Here is a 25667-nt window from a genome sequence, read left to right as displayed (position 1 = left end):
AGTTTCTGTCCAATTTTGTGGCTGACAAAAGTAGTCCGGCGACTCCGGCCAGTTGGCTGGGGTCACGAAAATAAAGTGTTTTTTTCCTCAAAACAATATGTGTTAAAAACAGTGACACATTTGCATTACAAAAACGTTGTCCACGCGCAGTGATAGGAATCGAGAAAAATAGTGCCAAGTGATAACAAGGTTTGAATTTTTCCCGGACAACGTTTTTGTGGTGCAAATATATCACTCTTTTGAACACATATGGTTTTGAGAAGAAAGACACTTTACTTTCGTGACCCCAGCAACTTGCCGGACTACTTTCTTTAGCATCAAAAACCGGCTGGATCTCGGCTCACAGGACGCTGTCGGGGGATAAGTCAGTGCTGATGCACAACGTTGCTGACAGGGAACCCATATAACTTTGTGTCTTAAAACCCAAACTATCCCTTTAAATTATATGGGAATCAAGGGAAGAGTCTTTACATGGGTTAAGGAGTTCTTGTCAAATAGAACAATAATGGTGAAGATAAATGGGGTAACAAGTGGAAAGTACTAAACTGAAAATGGTATCCCACAAGGGAGTATCATCAGTCCTTTATTGTTCTCCATAATGATAAATGGGATTTTTAAGGATGTGGAGAATCTTGTGGAGGTAGCATTATTTGCAGATGATGGTGTGCTGGAAAAGAGGGAGGAATGTGGAATTTGTGGTGAGCAAGATACAACAAGCTGTGAATGCTGGTAAATGGTCCATTAAATGGGGTTTTAGGATATCAATAGATAAAACTAAAATAATGTTCTTTTCAAGAAAGAAAATATCTAAGGATCTAAGAGTGGAATTAGTTGGTAAAGAACTGGAAAGAGTTGAATCTTTTAAATATCTGGGTGGCTTGACCAAAGGTTAACATGGGCACTGCATACTGTATACAAAAGGTCATTGATAAATGCAAGAGAGTGTTAAATGCAATGAGATGTCTGTGTGGGGTGGATTGGGGAGCAAGCAGACCTGCTCTAAGAACTATTTATACAGGGTTGATCAGATCGTAGATTATGGAAGCATATATGGATCTGCAGCCAAAACTTTACTGGGTAAATTGGATGTAATCCAAAATCAGGCACTAAGGTTATGCTGTGGGGCTGTCAAAACCACACCAGTGTCAGCTATCCAGGTGGAAATGGGAGAAATGCCTCTTCACCTCAGAAGAGATCAGTTATTGTGTATTGGGCAAACCTGAGGGGTCATAGTGATGAGTCATTCAGTTTTGAAGCAATGTCAAGAGCGTGGAAATGGTCAAGTCAGGAGTTTTGGGTGGGGGATCAGTAATAAAGTCTCTGAGATGGGGTTTAATGAAATTGAAGTAAGTCCCACTGTACCTTTCCCAGCTGAGCCTCCATGGGTTTTTAAAGAAGTGTCCACTGACTTGGGGTTGCTATAAGAGAAGCAAGAAAATGAATTGGACAAATATGGGTGCATATAGCTATTTAATGGAGAGGTACAGAGAGTGTGTTGTTTTGTATACAGATGCATCTAAACAATCTGACAGAAGAATGGGGGTTGCCTATGTCATCCCAAGTTTAAAAAGAGAATCTGGGAGAAGGATTAGTGATGATTTAGCAGTTTTCACAGCAGAGTTGATTGCTGTGTTGTTAGCTCTGGTATGGGTGGAAGTCAATAGGCCAAGGAAGGCAGTAATTGCTTCAGACTCCAGTTCAGCCTTAATGAGTGTAAAAAATTGCCAATCAAATTCAAGGCAGGACATTGTACTAGATATAGTACAACTGGTTAACAATCTGCTGAGATCAGGGACAGAGGTGACACTGGTATGGGTACCAGCTCATATAGGAGTTGCAGGCAATGAATCAGCAGATAAATGTGCAAAGAAGGCTGCTGGAAAATCCATCATTGATATAGAGGTGGATTATAGCAAAGCAGACCTTAAAAGTATGATTAAAAACAAAATGAAAGAAAAATGGCAAGCATTATGGGACAGTGGGAAGACTGGAAGACAATTCTATAACATCCAGAGCAATGTGGGAAAGAGCAGAGACACGAACAGGAGCAAGCAGGAGGAGGATGTGTTTTCAAGAATGAGGTATGGGCACACAAAGTTAAATAGTTCATTGTTTTTAATGAAAAAGCATGCTGATGGCAAGTGTGAAGTCTGTGGGAGTCCAGAGTCCATAGAGCATGTGTTTCTTCACTGTCCTAAATATCAGGAAGAGAGACAAAGACTAAATTCACAACTGCAAGAAAACCAGCTGAGTCTAGACATGAAGAACATATTGCAAGGAAGCTCAGGTGAAATATGTTTTAATTATGTACTTGGCTTCCTGAGGAACACAGGATTGCTCCATAGAATTTAATTTATTTATGTATTATTATTATTATTATTATTATTATTATTATTATTATTATTATCATTATTATTATTATTTATCATCACCACCATAATTATGGTGACACTTTGATTTTTATTTTGATTATTTATTGATTTATTTTGTTTATCTACTTGTTTTTTTTTTGTTTGTTTGTCTTGGTTTATTGGTTTGTTTTGGTTTATTTGTTTGTTTAAAAAGAAAGAGTAGACTCAAGTACCACACCCCAGTCCAGTTGGTGGCGGTAATTCACCATTAACGTTAGTTGCCAACCGCCATAAATTCCGAAAGAAGAAGAAGAAGAAGTTCTCCACTCCTCAAAAGCAGAGCCATAGCACTAAAGAAGTATGGAGAAGCGACGTACAAGCGATATTATCGCTCAGAAATCCTGCCCGTACGGGGGTTGATATGAACCTTCTTATATTTGGGTTCCTAATAGGTAAGTGATCAGAATAATTAAGTGACAGTCGAAAAGAAATGGTGCGCCGCACTACCGAAAATGGGTGGAGGAGACTATGCGACTTCCTCCATGAGCTACAAGAAACATTAGTAGAAGGATTACACCGTTTTGTTCACTCTGAATACCAGTCTTTTGTCCTGTTATTGATGTAATACGATCATGTACCGCCCATGGGAAGTTAACTTGAAACATTGTAGACTAAGCTAGTCAGGCTATAACTTAACCAAATCGCTAGATCTTAGCTAGCCTGACTCTAGCCAGACCCTTGTAGTTCCGCCATGCTCCACCAGAGGCGTTTCGCAGACAGCGAACTACTGGATCTGGCGAAAGTCAGGTTAGATCTTAGCAGCCTAACGACAGAAATATGTCAGCTAATGCTTTCTTTTTTGTTGTCTTTTTCAGCCATCTTTGTTCGTGCGGCTGGGAGTGTATGTGGACCTGCAGAGTACACGAATAATGATGGCGAATGTTGCCCAATGTGTCGGAAAGGTAGGTTATGTTAGTTGCTCAGACTGCATTTAGTAGGCTAGACTATGTTCTGGTGTTATCGTATGCCTATCTTTACTTACCAAATACCTTTGTATGAATGTTTCTCCCTCCCTATTATAAACCACAGCACTCTCGCGCGTGGGTGTAGAATTAGTCTGACCACTCTACCCATCCGGCCCATGAAAAGCAAACACACACCAGAGTCCTCTGCCCACACCTTATCAGCACGACCCTAATGGATAGTAGTGCACCCCTCCCCCTTCTTCATTTTACTTGGGCGTGCCTGTCATTTCCTGTCAGAGGATAAGATGAATAATAATCCCAATTGGCCATGGGTGTTTATGATTTTGGACTGAACTGTAAAATGTAAAATAACAATAAACTCTATAGCATAGTGGAGATAGAATAGAATAGAATAGAATAGATATACTTTTTTGATCCCGTGAGGGAAATTCGTTGTGTTGTGTTGTGTTGATATACACTATACACACCATATAGAATGTACAATGCTACATTTCTCATCCCATTCCTGACTCAAGCCTAGTGACCCAACTCTCCACCCACACATCATGTTTTAGTGTTTGTAGAAACTAATGATTCATCAGGTCCCTTTCCACAGGTGTATAAAACCAAGTACCTATATAGACCACTGAAGTTCGGTTAAAAAAAGAGCCAAAACTGCCATCTTTGCCCACAAGGAGAGCCGGGTGTTAATTGAAGCTAACTACCTATGGCTAGTTGCATTGCAAGTTAGCTCTGGGGTAGCAAAAATAGGAGTGTGCCGTATTAAGGTACAGTACCAAAGATCACAAGAGCCATTCGGAGGCAGAGGAGAAAAGTGTGTTGAGCAAAAAGTCTGCATATCAGACTTCTTCGACCCACTATGACAGGTGCGATAATTCAAATACCCCATATTATTTTCCCATTAAAGAAAAAAACGCAAGATACCAGACATCAAAGATGGCAGCTTTTTTGTAAGCAAACTTCAGAGGTCTATGATGAATGCAGACTACATGGTGCTTCATTAACCCACCAGTGGAAAGGGACCTGATGAAACCCATGAATTGGCTGCAACAACCCTTTGTTTTGATTCTGTCAGGATATGTTGTGCGTGAAGACTGCAATGAGTGGAGCAGTACAACATGCATACCTTGTGTTGGAGACACATACGTGGGTGAACCGAATAGATGTTTTAAATGCAAAAGTTGTGACCCGAGTAAGTAGCCAACTTAATGAAACAGCAAATTGAAATACACATATTTTCAAGGTGTGGTAAATTATGTTTTGTTGGATATTTTAATTAAGTATTTTCTGGTTATTTTCAGATCAAGGTCTGTATACACTGCAAAAGTGCACAACGTTTAATGATGCTGTGTGTGACGTACTTCCTGGATATTACTGTGAGAGATACACAGAGGACAATGAGTGCCCGTTTGGAGTGAAACATTCAGTGTGTTCTCCAGGCCAAGGTGTTAAAACGCCAGGTAACCAAGTAAAATTGTATTGTGACTTTACAGGGTTTGGATGGTTATTCTGGAAATATATCCTGATAGTTAACTTTTAAAAAATGTTGACAGTAACCTAATTTTTATCCATATTCATATAAGATGACTGATTCTGAAATTGTGGATCTAAAAATGTGTATTTTCTTGCGTGTAATGCTATATTGATGGTAAATTAATGTAACATAATTTTATATATTACCATATTATTTACACTTACACATTTTCCAAGTACATGGCATTGCCAGGGAGTTAGTTCATTTGAAGGAATGGGGATCAAGATTTTAACTATGAGCAGAACCCTCTTCAGCACAACATTGGACTACTATGGCATGTACAGTACCTGGACATAGAAGACGTTGGGCTATAACAAGCCAAACATGCACCTGGAAATGCTTATTTTGTGTGAAATGTGTGTCTCCCTTAGGAACAGAACTCAGAGATACTGTGTGTGAGGACTGCAAAGAAGGCTATTTTTCTATTAATGGAATAAACTGCACAGAACATACCAAGTAGGTTATTTGCAATATGAAGAATCATTCTTATAAATGTGGATATGTGTCACTGAATGTTTTACTCCAATGCATGATACGTAAAACTTCCACATACTCTACACCGAACAAGGAACCTCATGTGTAATCATGGTGGCAATTAGTCTTGGACAGGGTTTTGTTTATGTTTTTAGTATTATTTGTTATTTTTATTTGTTAGGGACTATGTACAATGTTTTAACATATGCTGCCATTTGATGCATTGTACCAGAGTTAGCCTTAGGCTAATATTTTGAGATAGGGAACCTAAGTCGCCACCCCTTCCGGTCGGTCCACTGGCCCTGAAATCGGGAAAAAAATGAATGGGAGTCTATGGAGAAAGATAAATTATTTTCTGGTCCTGATCGTCTTGTGCCATGAATTGCACATATGATGTTTGTCAAGTTTAAAGACAAATTTTCATGTTAAGACATTTGCAGTTCATTTCGTAACTAGTGAATTACAACATTGTGAAATATCGTAATTCCATCGACTACAAACACATCAGTCGCGTTAGTGACGTTAGCCCACTTCACAGGCACAGCCACCGGCACCAGCAACAGCAGGTCTTATTTGAGCTTCCCCCCTTGCCGGTGAAAATACCATGAGTCAGAGCATTAAACACTCCAAATAAATTGTATTCATCCATAGACTGTACATAAACTACAGTAAAGTGACATAGTTGGCAGCAAGATATAAACGCTAACTAGCATAACAGCTAACTAACTAGCGAGCCGCTCGTTTAATGTTGGTGACGTACATCGTTTGAGACGAGAGATGTAGTCCACTGGGCGGCTTCGCACAAAACTAACATAACTTTTAAAGTCTATTGAATAACAGTACTTTATTGACGTGAAAAATTATCTTTTAAATTCACCAAAAAATAGTTATTATCTCTCCATTGACTCCCGTTCATAAATTTTCACGATTTAGGTCCAATGGACCGGAAGTAGATGCGCGTCGCTTAGGTTCCCTATTTGTATGGTCTATTTGTAATTTCAATTAAGCCGTTAGAATAAAGGAGGATGTTGGCATAGATTCATCAGCTCACCAAAGTTTCCACTAATTCCAATGTCATCTTAGCCTGGGTGGAGCTAGACCAACCTGTTAGCAAATTTGAAATTCCACTGCAGGGGGGTATTCCATCAACCCCGCTAATGGTAAATCCTGGCTAACTTTGATAAGCCTCGCTAATTTTAGAGAGATTTCGGTTCCATTACTCCCGTTAACAGGAATCTCAGCTGAGTTGCTGGGGTAACATATGCCTCTGAACTAACCTGGGGTGCGTTTCCCGATAACGATGGATAGACACTGTTACGAGGGTTTTCTACAATTCATCTTAAGATCGATCGTTTGGTTTTGCCGACTGTTTCCCGAACATGCTCGTAGCGTGAACGCGCGTGCACTGCTCTTAAGATGCTCTTAAGGGGAGCTGTCCACGATAAAAGTTCTGAAATATCCCCTAATTTGATGGTGATGTCAGGTGACTGCACGTCACAGCTAAGCCACCGTCTGAACTTCGGATCTATACATTAATTAACATCAATACGAAAATAGAAAACCTTTGACATCTGCATGTAAGCATTCCAAGTAGCCTAGGCCATATAGCCTACCACACGCATACATACTTTTTATTATTTAACATTAGATTGTTGCCCCGTTTTTATGTTTGTTGGAAGATAGGCCATGTAACATATTAGGCTTCGGCTAGCTTACTCCTACATCGTTCATGCCAATTATTTGCTAACCTGCTTGTGCTGCCTGTGCAATAATGTTTCGAGGTGTCACTTAAGCAGACGTTTGAATAAAGAGGTTGATAACAAAATGAGGAAATGTGTAGGCTTAAATAACATAGCCTATAGGCTTAGATTTTGACGCAGCACAGACTATAGCCACATATTCCTTTCTCTGTTTTTACCTCATAAGCCTAATAAAAAATAAAAAATAAAAGGCTACACAAAAAGATAATGGCAAACCTTTCTGGCAACGTCTTGTTTAATAACTTGTTTGTAGCCTATTTTTGTCCGGTTTTAATAATATCATTATGTCCATTGAATGAATGCTATTTTGCACGCTAAAATCTGAATCATCACAAGTAAATACAATAAAGAATGGTAACGTAAGTTGGATCATTATATTCCTAGTTGTAATCCCCCTGCATATCCTGCTGGTGACTCCACTGAGGCATAGCCTTAAGACGCTCTTAGTAACGAGAACTCTGGAGCACTCGTAGATCTACGAGTGTTTTCACGATGCTCTTAAAGGGATATTCCGCCATTTTTGGAAATACGCTCATTTTCCACCTTCCCTCGAGCAAAACAATCGATATTTACCTTGTTCCCGTTCATCCAGCCATTCTGTGAGTCTGGCGATACAACTTTTAGCTTCAGCCTAGCATAGATCATTGAATCGGATTAGACCATTAGCTTCTCGCCTGCTAGCTTCATGTTTAAAAGTGACTAAGATTTCTGGTAATTTTCCCATTTAAAACGTGTCTCCTCTCAAGTTAGAAAGTGCAATAAGACCAACTGAAAATGAAACCTGGCGTTTTTCTAGGCTGATTTGACATGGAACTACACTCTCATCTGGCGTAATAATCAAGGCAACTTGCAGCTACTGGCACTACTACTGCTTGTTGTCTATGGGGACTATTTTCAGATGCTGCGTAAGATATCACTGCGCCTATGGTACGTTTGCAAGTTACCTTGATGTGTGTGGTAGGCCTACAAGGATCCTTGCTGCTGTGCTCAATGTGCGTCTCTCATGGTGCTATGCGCAGCGTGACGGGTTATCAAGCGCGTCATATTTTGCGTGTTCTGGGTTCGATTCCCATGCGATGAAATTGCATGTGTTAACACACATGTGTTAACGATAATGCCATGTTTAAATCTACTCTTTAATGAAAGGCATGTCCACTATTGATAAAGGGTCATGCATATTTAGTAGCTTGTTCAGTGACAGTACAGGCCATATCAGTGGGCTATATCTGATGCAAGTCAGCCTATAGCCTAATTCTGTAGCCTTTATACTAATAATTAAAACTTCATGTTAAATGTAAAATTAAATATTAAATTACAAACTGAAAGCCAATATTGCATTTCAGATAATTATATTTCACAAACACTTTGGCAGAATATGCTTATGGGAGACACTAGGCTATATTAGGCTATAGCCAGCGTTCATACTAATTTATTTTATGACCACCGGAAAAATAGAGTGAACCCTTTTAATCTACAAATGTGGGTTATCTTTAATGTTGAATAGCCTATGCCAAAGTTGTTTTGAGCTACTTGAGTGAAGACAATCAAAGTCCCAATTCAAACCATCATAATTGCTGATTAGCGATTTACAGTACGATGTCGTTATTCTCCTTTTATGTAGGCTAGGCAACTATCTATTTTTTTTTTATTTGATTACTTCCGATGAAAATCCTGTAGATGGCGCTTGTAAATCGAACTGAAATCTTCTAGTTTGCCTTAATTTTACGACATATATCCTCTTTTCGTCAATCTACGGTTTTGGTCTACTTTTCTACCTCGTGCACGAGAAGACATGAAGCTGATTTAAGTCTCGTTTGAATAAACGAGGGCAAGATGCAGCTAACTTGAGTTAATGGAACGGCTTTAGCTTCAAGTGGAAGTCTACACTAGTTCAAGCCAGGCTATTTCTGTTGAGCGCCGCCTTGTTAAAGGTAGGGTATGGAATGAGCTTTTTTGGTCATTTTTGCAAAATCACTTGAAATCCTATTCCTAACCCACTTACAGCCACTGAGTTGGAAGTACTGAAATGGAAATTAAACATGTCAATCATCTGCAGAACGGGCAGGGCTCGAAAAACTCCAGCCAATAGAATTCTAAACCTCATACCATCATTTCACAGCTCATTTGTCAATCTAACGGTCTTCCTCTTCCTCCTCCCCCCCCCCCCCCCCCCGCACGCGCGACCCGTTCGTGCACATAGCACGAAAGCTGACCGCGAGTCAGTGCTGAAAGTGAAACGAAACTAACTAGGCCTGCTACACGTCCCACAATGTTCCCCTCAAATTGTATGTGTCACTTCATTTCTATACATAGTAAGGCAGCGGATACCTACGGAAACTCAATCACCCACGCAATAAATAAGCTATGTAGCAAAAATTACATTTTACCGTGACTCGAAGAGTGTTGTAAACATGAAATCGAAACTTAACCGCTTGGAGCTACAGTGGAATAGGCGAACCAGCGGGCCAGCACTAAACTCGGATATTTCAGAAGATAAACGCCCTGGTAAGAACCAAACCATTCTATTCAAATATACACACCTATGGCTACTGAAAGATGTAAGGTAGCCTATATCAAATGTTATTTTGGTGTATTAAAATGCATCGTTGTTTTAGAATTTCCGAACGAAAGGGCTGGTAGACTAAGGTGCTTTTACCATAATGGCTATAAAATCATCTAGGCCTACCTTGTCTGATTTGTGGAACTATTACCTACAACCCTTTGGAGGTGAATAAAGAATGTAATTGGGGAAGTTGATGTGGGCGATTGTATGGAGACTAGAGCTCATAGTGCTGTAGACGCCAGGCTGGCATTTCATTTAGCCTGGCTCGCTCTCGCGCATAATTTTCGTTGGTGCATGGAGGGCGGGACTTGAGGTTGTATGTATTCAAAATCTGCCGGCCGTTTTGCGAATTCCGTACCCAACCTTTAAGTGAGGATGATGGAATTACCCCCCAGGTCAGGTAAGTCTTAATATAAAAGCACTCCATTGATGCCCGTTTCAGAAACACCGAAAACTCAGGATCCAATCATAATCGCTTATCCAGTATGGGGCGGATTTCATGTGATGACTCATAGGCTGTGTTCAGACTGCCAGCCAAAATCCGATTTTTAGCCCATTCAGATTTGAATCAGATGTCACTTTTAAAGTCTGAACAGTGACAGGTCACATGAAATATTGCATTTGTATCGGATATGGACAGATGCGTCTCCGTCTGAACAGCTCCCAACACTCAGATCGGATTTGACTGTCTGTGACGTGACTTTACTTGCTTTATGCGTGTGACCGCCCACCTATTTCGAGTTGTGGAACAACGTTACGGCTATGTCTTTTGACCATGTTATATGAAACGTGACTTAACAATACTCAATGCTAAATAGAGCATTATACAGTCTCTGTTCTGTTTCTATGGAAGTTGCAAGAATCCACGTTGTTCTATTAAATGCCGTTTAATATTTAAATAGCCTTCCAACAGTTTGAAGCGGAGCTTGCCACCGATTAGTTTCGGTTTCTGTCGCGCAAATGCCCACACGCATGCATGCATTCAATAAACACTCACCTAGTTGTATTGTTCTATGTTTAATCACACCAAATTAGCAAGTGTTTCCTCCTGATGGCAGAAACGTTTGTTTTCTTTGCTACAGCAACCTGTCAGATCTGTTACTAATGTGACCCAATCTGAACAGAGCCATATCCGATTTGGACACTTGCTAAAGGCAGTGTGAACAGTCAGCCCTAAAAATCGGGTATGAGAAGGAATCAGATTTGAATCAGATTCGTCTGCAGTCTGAACGCGGCCATAGAGTAGAGTAGTGTACTGCACTGATTGCTAAAAGTTAAACAGATATGGACATTTATTTTCTTTGGAATTGAGTAAACAACTGCATTTTAAAAAAATGTTTAAACCAAATATGTGCAATTCTGAAACGATTTGGTAAGAGTTTAATGCACCTACAGTATTTAGGTTAAATTTCATTGCTGGTTATTTTTCTTATAGCTGTGCTGTTCTTGGTGAGGAGTTGGAGGAAAAAGGAAGTCCTATTAAAGACAATAAGTGTAGGAAGCCTCCTAGAAGAAGAGATGGGTTGATAGTCCCTTTTTTAATTTTTCTCATCCTACTTTTACTACTGTGGAGGAAACTTCATATTGGGTGTTCATATAAACTTCATATTGGGAAAGATGTTCAAACAAGGAACACAACAGGTATGTTTTATTTTCTCAGTAATAGTAATTTCCTGTTTATATTGTATAAAATGCATGACTATGTTTTTTAATGAAGAAAAGAAAAAAGCAGTGTCTTGATTGCACCCGTGTATTAACTAATGGCAGTGCCCAATAGCCCAATTATCAAGAATCAGATCAGTGAACGAAGTATGAGAATAAATGTATTCCCATGTATAGCCTATCCCTGTGTATTAACCTTATAGCAGAATACAATTTTAATAGACATGAAAGTATGGGTATTTCTGAATAATGTAACTGATTTTTGGGGGGAATTTCCAAAAAGTAGGATCAACAACAGATCAAGGCTTGCGAGTGGTGAGTTCAATTTGATCTTTTGTTTCAGTACCCAAATTACACTCCAATAAAGTATTGATGAGTTAATGAACTCATGAAACCTCTACCTTTTTTGATGTGTAGCCTAATGCTTGTTCAACTTTAACATATAAACACGCACACATTTCAAGTAGTATTAAAAATTCAATATGCCATTTTGGGTTGATATTTAGGGCCTGAGCACAGGAGGTGCAAAGCCTCTTAAACACTACTTACTAGCAGGGAAAACTACAGATATTTACAAATAACTGTTTGTTTTAGATTGATAATGAACTAGACATTGTATTTTACGTTAAACATTTTTTTTATTAAATGAAAGTTGTCTTTAATCAGTACCATGTGGCACAGCTCAGGTTACGATTGAATTCTGTGGATTTGAATTAAGATTGAATTTTCATGGATATTAAAATGCTGTTTGTTGTTTAACAGATGCAACAGGAAACGGGTGAATGTTCAGACCATTCTCTACCGTAAGAAAAATTATCTGATGTTAATTTTAAAATGTGCACAATGATCTAGAAAATACAGTAATTTCCTGCATATAAGCCGCATTGTGTATAAGCCGCAGGACAGTGTTTTATTCAAGTTGAAAGAAACAAAACCATATTAACACCACATTAACTGCCTGTATTAACCTCATAGCTGAAGAAATTTTGCAAAATCAATGTATAAGCCGCGGCTAATAGTCGGGAAATTACGGTAGGTCATGCATGTCACATAGGCTGATGCACTGAGCAAAATATTAACGCTATTAACCAGGCTTGTGCACAATTCCGAATTTTAGAATTTGCCTCAATTCAATTCATGAGTTGGAATTTGAATTGAATTGGCCCCACCCCACAGGAAGTTGAATTTGAATTTGAATTGGAATGACAGGAAGTGGAATTCAATTCATGGCAATTCGAAACAAATTCCACAGTCACATAACAGGAAGAATGTGTTGAATCTCACATACATTCAGTTTAGGGTTTTCAATTATAAGTGGTGTGTTTGTTGAAATCATATCTGACATATTTTGTGAAACTTAATTGTTAAACAAAACACTGCAAAAAAGGGTGATTACATACATTTAAACTTTTTACAGCCTCAAATTATATTCCTTTTCTTTTGCTAGTAAATTTTCTCAACTTTTTGACTTTACTCAGAAAGGACAGTGCAGATAGACAGGAAGAGAGTGGGCGAGTGGGAGAGTGAAAGAGATATGGCCGCAGGTGAGATTTGAACTGGGTCCCCAAGGGTACTTGGACGAGTACATGGTCTTACTGCTGTAGCCTGTTGCACCACAGTGCCACAGCTCATGACAAGTCTAGATCACGTGTATTTAAAGTTGTCACAGCCTCAGAATAAGTTCAATATAAGCATAGACTGCTGTTTTCTAAGATGATATCTTAAATCTTAAATGTCATCTTAAATTAAGGCAAATTTTCTTGTTACATAAAACAAGCTTTATTTTGATGAGAATTTGAGGGAGAGATATAAAAGATCTCATTTGAACAGTATTTACCTCATTTTAAGATTTCATGCCTATTTGAGACAAAAAAGATATGGTTGTGCAACTTGTGCTTGATTTAAGATAGTGTAAAGTTGAACATAAAGCAAAGTAAGAAATTAAATCAAATTAAATTAATTATTTAATTTAGAAATTAAATGAATTAAAACAATATACAGTAAATGATCTAAAACTTCTAATCTATTTTTTTTTTATCTTGATAAGAATCAAATAATTTGCAGTGTACCCTTATATTATGTATGTGAATTTGTTTGAATTTCACTGAATTTCAATTCTACTTCCCTTAATTCAAATTCGAATTGTAATTCTGCATCCTGTTTTTGACCTCAATTCAAATTCAATTCAAAGAATTGAATTGGAATTTAGGAGTCATTCTCAATTAAATTCTGAATTTTGCACAAGCCTGCTATTAACCTGAAGTGCAACATATCATGTTTTTATACTTTTGATACAGACCACCAGTTGTGATTGTTAAAGGGACGCTTCACCCTTTCGCATTGAGCTTTGTAATCGTCAGAAACCCAGTCATGTTTTTGAATGGTCGTGCATCATTCCCTCAGTTTCCGCTGAGATGGGAGAAATATGGATTTCAGTGTTGCACTTCCTGCTTTCAGTGATGTGAAAATCGTGGAAAGCATACCGTAAATCCTCTTAATATTGGCCTGTATTCTAATACCGGCCGGGTCTCTAACACTGGCCTGTCTCGATGTCGGCGGAGGTAAATAAAGGCCGGTCTCTAGAAGAGGCCGGGGCTATTATTAGAATCAACGTTTTTCTGGGCAGGCCTCAACATTATGCTTGTGACAGTAACACAAATAATGCCTGCATGCTTAGTGGAGAGCATTAGCATGGCTCTGCCTATTCTCATTGCGACTCCCCACCCTGCTTCTATGTTGCCCCTAGCTCTCCTATGGATACTTCGATCTTGTCTAACATACCCATTGGTATTAGACAAAGGCTCCACCACGTTACCGTCCCCGCGATTAGGAAGAAGCACTGTCGAAAGACAAAGGAGCAACATGGCTAAAAAAGGGGGAAAAAAGCCTACTAACTTCCCGATGAACACCTGACCCTGTGAAACACTACCACCACTGACATTGGCCAAAGAAAGGATCCCAAGTTTGTGCTTGGTGTAGGACTAAACTCTAACTTTGTCCAGCTGCACCATTACTTGGCAGGGACTCATCTGAAGCATGGTCACGAAACGAATCACTGTCGTCTTCTGAAGGCAGATATTCCCCTTCAGAATCAGGGTCAGCGAACAGAACATCCAACACTTTATTGATGCCGTTGGACGATAATCTAATGCAAATAATCGCTGACGTTCACCATACCGCTCTGATAAAATAGCTCACACGCACGATTTAAAGTGCTCTTGCTTGAATATTTAGTGTAGAGGCTTGACGGAATTCTGAGTCTGGGATGTAGTATAATATGTCTGCCAACTAGTGGCGGGGAGTTTGAATGAAATTTGACACTATTTGACCAAATCAGCTGCAATTTTTCAACAAATGAACCTAGTGTTTTATACACTAATCCAGCGAAACACGGAAGTAACACAGCGCCGCCATTACTGCGTGGCTGGCTGCTAAGAAATTAGCCCGTTGGTTCCATAGGCGGCTGTTGCAGAGGTTAGCTGTCATTAATACACGTCTTAATACCTTATGTTGGTAATAAATTACCTTCATTGGTAAGTTTTGGCACAGTCTGACATCATTGATCCAATGTTCCCTTTCACCTGACATTTTCTTTCATGAGCAGGATCTCTTGTTAGACATTCTCTGACAGGATGCTTTCATTGAAACGCAGTAATGGCGATATTCAAGATGGCAGCGCCCATAAAGTTCGCGCTGGATTAGTGTATAAGTTAAAATAGAAATAAAATCTTGTTTTTATTAATTGTTTTGGTTGTCCTTTTTGCTCGAATAGATAGGCCTGTCTCTAATTCTGGCCTCCTTCCAATAAAGGCCTGGGCCGCGATACGCTTGAGTAAAATAAAGGCCCCGGCCTATATTAGAGGATTTACGGTACCCAAGTCCTTCTTTTAGGCTAAGCTAACAGGCTAGGCCCGTGGTCTGCAGAGAAAGCTGATGAGTACAATGGCGGATGGTAATTTTGAAACTGATATGGCAAATGGAGATTCTGAAGATCTGGTGTGAATCTGACACTCGTGATTACCTATATGAGCCGTAATAAAGTGAGGAACAGGAGGCCTGCAGGCTGCAGCCAGACCTGGCTATTGATTAGGTCCCTAAACTCGGGCCGACTAGAGCTGAGGTGGACTGGCTCTTCCGAAATCGGCTTGAAGGTAGTTTGTGGTCTGCGGAAAAAGCTGATGAGTAACTACGATGGTGGATGGTAATTTTGAAACTGATATGGCAAATGGGAATTCTGAAGATCTGGTGCGTGAATCTGCCCAGGCCTACTTGAGCTGGGGTGGATTGGCTCTCGCGGAGTCGGCTTGAAGGTCAGTAGCCTAACGTTACACACAAATTAGGCACTTGGTACGGCAGCGAAGAGCAGAGAAAGGCGCGGAATTTTCTCCCATCACAGATGAAAATAAGGGAATTATGTATTGGGTTTCTAACAATATAAGGCTTAATGCAAATGGGTGAAATGCTCCTTTAAATAGTTCAATAATTTTCAGAATGTCGACAATATTTGGAAATATTTCCCAAGACATGTTGAATCTGTTTTTATTTTGTAGAGTAGAAAATGAAGATCAGAATACGGAAGCACTTTCACCACAGAGAACAATGTCACTAGATGATGAACTGGATGATGGACCAAGCAAATGAAGTCAACCTGTTAGCCATGGACACAATTCTTCATGTGATGTGGGTAAGACAGGGTGTGAAAACCACACCACACCTATTTTAACAAGCTGTTGCCATTTAGACACCACATCTAATGCCAATTAACAAACACTAATCTGCCTCCTTCCTAACTCTGTCTTTACACTTTGCAGTTGGCAACCCGAATTCAGCATCAAACCACCAAATTTGCAATCATCTTCTATTTTAGAGGAGAGACTCCTAACCTAATAGGTGGGGGTCACTATTTTCTTACATTAAGAAAATTACAAAAGTGCTAACTTTTTAACGCTTGTAGGTTGCTTGTAATGACACCATCCATCCATCATCATAAATGTTGGGCCTTAACTCCGCCTGGTAAGTTTATTCCTAGCCGGTCCGGGGGCGGGCGACTAATGTTGTTTTGGACCTCTCAGTGCCTACAGTATCTCCATTATTGTTTTTTCGGAGCGGCCAGATTGTGTGTGAGTGAGCAAAGTTAAAATAAAGGAATTTGTAAACCTTTAATCTCTGTCTCTGTATCTCTGTATTTGAAATGTCATAGTTGAGATATTTTAGAGTGATGAAGAATTGCTGTAAATGAAAGTACAGTAGTCAAAATTACTGTATAAATTGCAGTAGTTTATGTTGTTACTGCGGTTAATTGTTACAGCAATCGCTGTGGGTACTGTGATTTTTTTGTACGGCATGAATAAAAATACTGTATTAATTACAGCATCATTAACACTACTGCAGCTAGTTGTTACAGTAATCCTTGTGGATACTGTGATTTGTTTTACAGTATTAATACGATTACTGTATTAATTACAGCATCAATACCACACTACTGCTGTTTATTTTCACAGTAGCTACATTGGTACTGTGAAATAATTCACAGTAGCTTTACTGTAGAGTGAATTACAGCAAATTACTAGCTAATTGCTGCCAGCCAGTTACTGTAGATTTTACAGTAAACTTTTTACAGCTAATGTTCAATCTTAAAAGATTGAGCTTAGTATGGTGATAGCCAGACTACTTTGATGGCATATTGGACAGTGATATTTTAGGTAAATGTGGACTCTACAGTACATTGACTTACAGTACAATGACAATGCATCTGTGTATAGTTTAAATACTTAATGTTGTGCTGAACTTGTTACATGTGTTTTCTCTACAATACCAATCAACATTTAAAGACTTTGGACCCTTATTTAAATTATGGGTAAAATGCAGAGCATTTTAAAACAAAATTGTAATTCATGCACGATAACTCTTCTTGTGGACAGAGTTTGCATTTTGCCTTCACTTTAAACTTCAGGTCCTATAGTTTGTATGTCGTAGGGTTATATTTCCATTTGCTGTGGTATTACATGCTTGGTTCAATGTTTTACCTGTAATGAATATGTTGATAATGCTGACATGTACTCTTTTCTGATAACATTCTTGTTTTACTGTTCCTTTCTTTCTCACTGTGGATAGGAGAGATACGGATTTCAATGGACTTCCTGCTTTCAATGATGTAAAATGATGATTTTTACATCATTGAAAGCAGGATGTCCAACATTGAAATCCGTATTTCTCCCATCTCAAGGCAAACTGAGGGAATGATGCATGACCATTCAAAAACATGACTGGTTTTCTAAAGATACCAAGCTTAATGCTAATCGGTGAAGTGTCCATTTAAAGGTATTGTGGTGCAGGCAGGCATGGGGTCCTGTGGGTTTTGACGTTTAAATTTTTATTTGTTGTTGTTGTTGCAGAATCTAGTAGACTATGGGTACCTCTTTAAGATCTAGGAGGGTGCCAGGTGATATCCCTTGGGCAATTTTGTATATTTAGCCTTTCTTGTCCAATGTGTTGAATATAAGGCGGAGATACTTATATTCGGAAGGCGGAACTTCACCAGTTGATTACTTAGATCAATATAAGAAAAAGAAATGTATTACAAGTTTTCTGTAATTTAATGTTTGAATATGTAGATTAGGTATGATGTCATTAAATATGCACTGATTTGCATAAACTAAAAAGATAAAATCTGAACATTGGATAAAGCCAGTTTCAATTTTTTCTTTTCATTTTGTTGACATAAGAGATGAAGCAAGGAATTATTGATATCTCGTTTAGTTATTCAGTAGCCTAAATCAGAAAATACTACCTAAAAAAATGTCATATTAAATCAGGCTAAGAATAATATATTAACAAACCCTTATGGACAAACCTTCTAAATATGGTTAGGTGTAAGACTGAAAAGTTTGATGTATGTAAATGATTGTGAAGTGGAGACTTTGTTTTCAGAGTGAAAGACGAAACTCATCTATGTTGCTATATGATTAACCTGACATCTTCTGGGAGTGTGCCAAGTTTTGTGGAAATTCATCCATGGGGGGCTATAAAATAAATTAATTTATGTTTACAGTGACTACACCCATCAGCCTGTAGATGGTGGTGTTGAGCGAAGGGTTGCTGGTTGCTGGATGATAATATGCACGCACACACACACACCTGCACCTGCACACTTGTCTTTGGATAAATATTCTAAAAATAATGTGTCCAACATACCCTGTCAGGGTCACACCTACGAATTATCCACATTATTCAGATGCAGTTACTAGGGTTGCCCAACATTTCGGCAACTTTTACTTATAAGCAGCGGCGACCTTCACACATCTAACCCATGACAAATATTGCCTCACTGCAGCGAAACAGATGTGTTTACTAATATTATTACTATACTACTATTATATATCAATATATTATTTTGTTTTTATTAGTAATATAATTGTAAAACTATTTATCTATTTATTTTTGGCTCAAGGGCCACATTGGGTCTTGAAAATAATAATAATATTAATAATAATAATAATATATATATATATATATATGCTATATTATTCAAATGTTAATAATGACAAAGTAATTTTTGTTAAATACGGTTATTATGATGTTGTTTAATTCATTTATAAATGGTGCACTGCCACTTGACACTCAGTGGCTCTCACAGTTTACAAATGCTCAGCTCAGGAGTGCAACTACTCTTCACGTTTTTCTTTTAAACGTTTCTTATAAAAAGAGATATCAGTTATCAACAATGACAATCCAGCTGGCGCTCTCTCTCCCTTTCGTGCATGCTCAAATGCGTTCCCTATACGGAGCCTGGGAAAGGTCACGTTGATGAATATTTGTTTTGCGTTCCCTCGCAATACTTTGCGTTCCCTCACAAAAGTTTTGCGTTCACACGCAATACTTTTTGTGTTCCCTCGCAATAATTTTGCGTTACCCTCGCAATACTTTTTGCGTTCCCTCGCAATAATTTTGCGTTACCCTTGCAATAACTTGTATGTGTTCCTGTCAACTTGGGCTCCGTACATTAGCCCACCATACAGGTTTACATGGACTGCAGTTCATCTCATGGATAATCTGGACATTATTAAGTTTTACTTTAACCTGGGGCTCATGTACAGCAATATACTGGCGGATTTGTCTGTGAGACACAATGGCCCTCATTTATCAACCGAGAGTAGAAACCAGCGTAGGCTTACATCTGAGCGCAGAAATCAGAAATCAATTTGCCCTTTGAAAATAATTTCTGCGCTCAGATGTACGATCGGTTGATAAATGAGGGCCAATATGAACAGAACTGAATAGACATTAAACGTCATTAATCTCATGATCCTGGCAAAAGTTGCGTAATCAAATGCATCCCACTCTCCCATACACCTGATGCAATGTTGTTTATTGAATAGAGCGCCTTGAAGAAAGATATATGGACGGACAAAGAGACCAAGGAGCTGATGTGGTGGATGATTTGGAATACATTTCCAGTTGCATAGTAGCTGTGTTTATGGAGGGACTTACCTGTGTACATGTATATGTTTAGTTAAAATAATTATTATTGTTCTGAACTTGTGATACCATGCCTTTGCCACCAAACATTATCAATTAACATTTAAAGACTAGGGTGACAGTCACAGGAGAGAAGCTTCCTCTGAACCTGCTGCTTCGGGTGCGGAGAGACCTGTAACGTGTCCTGGAGGGGAGTAGGGTAAACAGTCTGTGGTGGGGGTGGGAACAGTCTTTGATGATGCTGTGCGCCTTATGCAAGCATCACTTGCCCTGGATGGTCTTGATGGAGGGGAGTAAGGATCTGAGGAGACAGGTGGACCAGTCTCCTCCGAAAGAAGAGACGCTGGTGAGCCTTCTTGATCAGGGTATTCAGTAGGTGTGAAAGAGTTGTCAGTGCACCACGATGTTAGGTGCTAGACCTCTTCGCTATATGCCATCTCGACGTTGTTACTGATCACCGTAGTGTCGTCTGCAAACTTGACAATAGGCGTGTTCATGATGGTGCAGCATTGAGCAGACCTGCGCAGCACAAGATGCACGTGGTTAAAAATCTGTCCACGATGGTCTAGATGGGTGTGTTTACAACTCTGCAGTCGCTATCACATGGCCTTAACTTATCGCGGGAGCAAGCTTCTGCTGCGCAGCAGCGCAGTTTCTCTCCAGGTACTGCGGAGCACAGACCGGCCTAGACCCTGCCTTCATGACGTCGGGACTTTGCCCTAATTGGCTTTTACATCCCTGACATATGTGCTGGCGTTTAGATGCCTTCACATCCACAAGGGCCTGTTTCATCACATGGTCACGTCTAGACTACGGGAAGTAGAAAGTGTCCAACTTCATAGCAGCGTTTGTATCCCCGCCCCTGCTGTCACCGGCAGATCTCGCTGCTGCAAGTGGTCAGTTGGGGTTGAACTTGAACGCGCCTAATGTTGTTACGATGAGCCATGTACAGGTGTGTAGCAGGTGAACAAGGAGTAAAGGAGAGGGCTCAGCACACATCACTGTGATGCGCAGGTATCCAGAGTGATGGTGGAGGAGGTGTAATTATCTACTCACTCTCACGCAGAATCTACGCATTCTCACTTGCTGTAGTTGTTGTTATTGTCAAGGTGGGACAGGGCATCCTCTGTGCTCCTGTTCTGATGGTAGGCGGCCACAAAAGTCGTTCAGCTCGTCAGGCAAGGAGGTATCGGAGACAGGAGGGGTGGAGTTAGTAGTTTTGTGATCTGTGATGGCCTTGATGCCTTGCACATGCATCGGGTGTCCGAGTTGTTATTGAAGTGATCCCCAATCCTTAGCTTGCGGTTGTGCTTGACCTTTTTGTTGATGCCCCTTTTTAGGTTATCGTTGGCTGAGATGTTAAAGACGGCATGAAATATTTTGAAGTGTAGGATCATTATGACCCTCTCTAAATGATCCGTGTTCCGTGGAATTTTGTTCATGGGGAGCCATATCAGTTTCGCATGTGCACGCACGCACACACACACACTTATACACACACATGCACACACACTGGGCGGCGGTGATATTATGTACCGCTCTTTTAAGTCTATGGTTCTTCATAATTATAACTAAATGTACTGCAGAGCGGTGCAAAATATGACCGCCACTCAGTCCTGCACATCGTAAATGAATATGTGCATTTGTGTATGTAGTATGTGTGAGTTTGCTTTTTTGTACACACAGAAGCACACATATACAGTGTACTTGTGTGCTTCTGTGTGTGTGTGTGTGTGTGTGTGTATGGGGTCTAGCACGGGGGTTGATGGTAATGGTGTGCATGTACGTGCATGTACGTTCATGCATGTGTGTGTGCCTGTATGTGTTTGTTTAGTGTTTGAGTGCGTTTGTGTGTGTGCGTGTGTGTGTGTGTGTGTATGTATATGAGTTTGTGTTTGTGTGTGTGTGTGTGTGTGTGTGTGTGTGTGTGTGTGTGTGTGTGTGTGTGTGTGTGTGTGTGTGTGTGTGCATTCGTGTGTGTGTGTGAGTGTGTTTGTGTGAGTGTGTGACAGTCGTGCCTTGTCTCAGTAGAAAATACATTTCAACATCATTATCCTCTACTGACAACCCTTCGCTCAACATCACTATCTACAGGGTGATGGGTGTATAGTCACTAACTTAGCATGGATGGAATTCCATGAAAGTATTATCATACACATGGAATTTGGTGCAGTTCATCATCCCAACCAAATTTAAAGTTTAAAGCGGCATGTTTTTGCATTTTAGTTTTTTTAATGTCAGATGTTTTATTGGTTCAGAAATATGTAATGTGCTACATTATTGGCAAGTTATTACTGTACATTATTGACTTTATTACATTATAATTATTACACTATTGCCTATTAATACATAGTTGGCTGCTATACTCCCACTTTCCAGTTGTTCATGTATCCAACAGGCTACATAATCAAACCTTTAAACCTTAAAATTAAATAGATAAAAAATGTGACAGTTTACTAGTTATCAGTTAGCTAATAGGCCTATCATTGATTTGTTATATCAAAGACTCAAGTGGTTTGGTGCTCTTCACCTTTAGATCGGTATTTGTGATAGAGAGGCATACAGTAAATATATTGCTCCTGTGTGAAACTTGCAAAGTCCAAAGAACATTTTTTAATAGCCTGAGAATGAAAAGCTTTCTAGTAAAGGTGATGATGCACGAGGCAACCTTTGAGCACTGTTGCTGGTGGGCAACCACACAAACGGTTACATGTGTTCTGATTGGATGATTTGTCTGCTGATGATTTAAGCACTCCAGAAAGATGTTGTGTGATATCAATGTGCCAGACAGAGCGTAAATGCCCAGCAGCACTGATCAAAAAATAAAAAATATCAGCTCAAAGTTGTTCTTTGGAGCTGATCTTTATTATTTTGTCCAGGTTTATGCATCTCAAGTTACACTTTAAGGACCAGAACTGATGAGCACTGAGCAGCAAGCTAAATCTGTCTGTCTGTGTTATTAAATAAATAAGGATATAAACAATTTACCGGCTAAGTATTTTTTTTATTTAATGGACAAACTGACCTAAGGACCTGAAGATGCCTACACATAGCTTGACTGAGAGTCTTCATTTGCCCAGCAGGAGTCGCCAACATACCAGACAAATCGTCCTGTATCTGCCTCCAGCCTTACAGTTTCAAACTCAGTTGGACTCTAAAAATCGAAGTTATGTTTGGATGCAAAATAATGAATCCTTAGCCAACATTTCGCTTTTCCTTAAAGACTGTTGGCCGACCGCTCTCTTGACATGACCGTTACGCATAACGACGCCACTCTGTGTTAACATGAAAGGAATAAAGGATAATATCAAACTTTTTATTATTATTATTTCTCTATAGATTAATTTTGATTCCTGAGAATATACTTTGCTCAGGAACAGTGTTAAACAATCCCAGATAGACGTGGCGCATCCGTCTTACATAGCCAGGCTACCTGCCTTGACTACGGCGGCTTGTTAGATGTTAATTGGATGTTGTCAAGTCTTTGCGGTCACATGGGCCTGTTACTGCGCTTGCCTATTGAAGCCTATAATAGTGCGCTTAGGCTGGTTGCCTCAACGTAGATACGATAGTTTTATGCACTCCTACACTATTGGCTAATATCGCTGGAATGAGGAGAATGTTGATGTTGAGACATTAGGCCGGTAGGGGGATGAACCAAGGCTACTCACGTCTGAAACTGATGTCGCAAGAAAATGGACCCGAAAAAGAACGGTTCTGCATGTGATTATTTTTTCAAGGGACATATGTGCGACACCGCATCGAAATTGGACATGTGTTTGACATATTCGATTTGGAAATCACTTCAATGTTTCCGTCTACTGTAAACCATGCGGCAACTTTGTAGCGGCGCTCTGTCCCCTCTCGACAACAGGTGGATTCTGACCAGGCCAATCCAGACCTGGAAGTAACCCGTCTTAACGTCGCTTTCTCCGCCCCGTTACCATAGCAAGCCCAGCGAGGGTGAGACTGGGAAACAAGTTGCCAAGGTGTGGATGGATTTCCGAAAAAGCCGTGGAACATTGCCGATCAACTTTACTAGGCAAATGTGTGTCTGCTTTGACAAAGTGACTCATAGAAACACCGTGCAAGAACAGCCTATCGCTGACTTTGTCGCGTTGTGGGTTCAGTATCGATCTCGCTTCGACAACTTTTGAGTTTCGAACGGAAACATTAATACAGTTTTTAAGACTGTAAATGCCACCATTTCTGGATTATAATGCCTACGAGTAACGGATCAGTGATGGACTTGCACACGGAATACGTGAAAATTAAAGCGCATTACGCCGGGTAAGTGTTTCCATTGCAAGTGAGGGAACTCAAAGGTTACTGGGGACGTAGGTTCAAGTTTCAAGTTATTGAACCATTGGGTTTTGATATCTTAAGCAACTTATGACAAAGTTGTGAGGACGACTCTTCACATAGACAGAGTCGGTATACATCAAGGCCTACAGGTTTGTAGAAGTATGTCAGCACATTCTGTTCATTTGGGAAGAATGGGTGTTCTGCTGAACCTCTGAGACAGTTCTTGTAAGGATAGTGATGTAGGTAAGGGTCGACTTTTCACAAAGCCTTAAGGATAAACTCTTGAAGTATCCCTACCTGTGAAGTCTAGACTCACTCTAGCATATGTTCTAACAAAACAAGAAATGCCCCACCAATGTGATTTATGTAAACATAGCCTACTTTAATTTCTACCACTAATAGCGTATATTAATTGTAGACCCTGTATACTTATTCCTGATAGGCTGATAGGCCTACTGGTAAAATGGTACTAAGTAATTGATATTTTGTTAAAAAAAATAAAAAAAAAACATTAACTCTTCGCACAGTCTAACATTAGACTTATGATAATGACATACAATCAGTGTAGATCTTTGCTGCCATTTAAAAAACAAAGGTGAAAAGGTTTCAAGCCTTAAGGTTGCTTAAGTCCTGACTGCCATGCTGGCATTGGGTGTTGGTTTCAAGCACACTTGGACATTGGTGTCAAGATAATGACCAAGGATAGATAACATATCAGCAACCTGGGGCTGACTGCAGTTCAAAACAATCAACTTGTAACTCACAACTCTGCTACACAGTGCAGGCCAGGAATGGGGAGAAGTAGCCTGGTCATACCAAAACCTTGTACTAATATGCCAGGCTAGGGGAGAGCTGAAACACAACAGGAAAGCGCACAGGCTGATTGTGCAGCCTAGAATCTATTGTGGTGTGTCTCTAATGGTTCAATCAATGGGCCTTAAACTTCACTAATTTGTGTTGCACTTCATTTTTCTGTAGTGCCTGAAACATTTGTATTTGTAGACTACAGCTCTCCTTGATAGGTCTCACTTGCGATTCCATGCATCAGTAATGGCTCTCATGAAATATAATGTGTGTAATATAAATAAACCTGAAATGCTCAGATTTTTACACGTCACCCCTCATGCGCAGAAGGTGTTGTCATGGTCGTCTGACGCCTTGCCGTGATTGCACTGCATATTAATGATGCTTGAGTCATTCTGTCATGACTGCATATTTATACCCTTATGTCATCATTAGCCGAACAAACACTGAGGGAAAAGTATCCCGATACACACACACACACACACACACACACACACACACACACACAAACACACTCTCTCTCTCTCTCTCTCTCTCATAATATCTGATGATGACGCTTATTCCAGGGAAGGGGTCATCGGCGTTGGAGCCACTTGATGTGACTGTGGAAGCCGATGCATGAGCCACACACTCGTCCATACACACACACACACACACACATACACTCACACACAGACAGAGTCGGGTAAAGGTTAAAGCTCTTACACACTGACATACAGTAGAAGTCACACCCATTGTCATTAGCACAGA

General features: G+C 39.8%; 2 protein-coding genes across 7 annotated transcripts in view; both read left to right on the top strand.

The window, feature by feature from the left end:
* Positions 1-2665: 2665 nt before the first annotated feature.
* On the top strand, positions 2666-16478 carry LOC134087202 (tumor necrosis factor receptor superfamily member 14-like). Of its 6 annotated transcripts, none has more exons than XR_009939810.1 (10): positions 2666-2803; positions 3227-3313; positions 4413-4529; positions 4639-4797; positions 5243-5327; positions 11104-11309; positions 11614-11645; positions 12093-12133; positions 15886-16010; positions 16142-16478. XR_009939810.1 is itself a non-coding variant. In XM_062540549.1 (10 exons), the coding sequence occupies exons 1-9, from the start codon at positions 2773-2775 to the stop codon at positions 15969-15971; spliced, it is 849 nt and encodes a 282-aa protein (XP_062396533.1). In that variant the 5' UTR covers positions 2666-2772; the 3' UTR covers positions 15972-16014; positions 16142-16476. The 6 variants fall into 6 exon arrangements, 5 of the variants coding, with proteins under 5 accessions (XP_062396533.1, XP_062396532.1, XP_062396536.1 ...); XM_062540549.1 differs by having other exon boundaries at positions 15881-16014; positions 16142-16476; XM_062540548.1 differs by having other exon boundaries at positions 15881-16010; positions 16142-16475.
* Positions 16479-23523: 7045 nt separating this feature from the next.
* prkcz (protein kinase C, zeta) overlaps positions 23524-25667 on the top strand; it is a 136699-nt gene continuing 134555 nt past the window's right edge. Inside the window, exon 1 of the mRNA XM_062540544.1 lies at positions 23524-24098. Within this exon, the coding sequence (XP_062396528.1) occupies positions 24028-24098 (71 nt within the window). The 5' untranslated portion in view covers positions 23524-24027. The remainder of the gene's footprint in view (positions 24099-25667) is intronic.

Source organism: Sardina pilchardus, chromosome 7 (assembly GCF_963854185.1).
Source record: "Sardina pilchardus chromosome 7, fSarPil1.1, whole genome shotgun sequence".
In the NCBI taxonomy this organism is placed as follows: domain Eukaryota; kingdom Metazoa; phylum Chordata; class Actinopteri; order Clupeiformes; family Clupeidae; genus Sardina; species Sardina pilchardus.
This window is presented reverse-complemented; position numbering and strand designations above follow the sequence as displayed.

Bases quoted from the DNA above. Each gene is read 5' to 3' on its own strand.
- LOC134087202 (XM_062540549.1), top strand. From the start codon at position 2,773: ATGAACCTTCTTATATTTGGGTTCCTAATAG. The intron at 3,314-4,412 runs GTAGGTTATGTT...TGATTCTGTCAG, and splicing joins TTGCCCAATGTGTCGGAAAG to GATATGTTGTGCGTGAAGAC. The intron at 12,134-15,880 runs GTAAGAAAAATT...TTTATTTTGTAG, and splicing joins TGTTCAGACCATTCTCTACC to AGTAGAAAATGAAGATCAGA.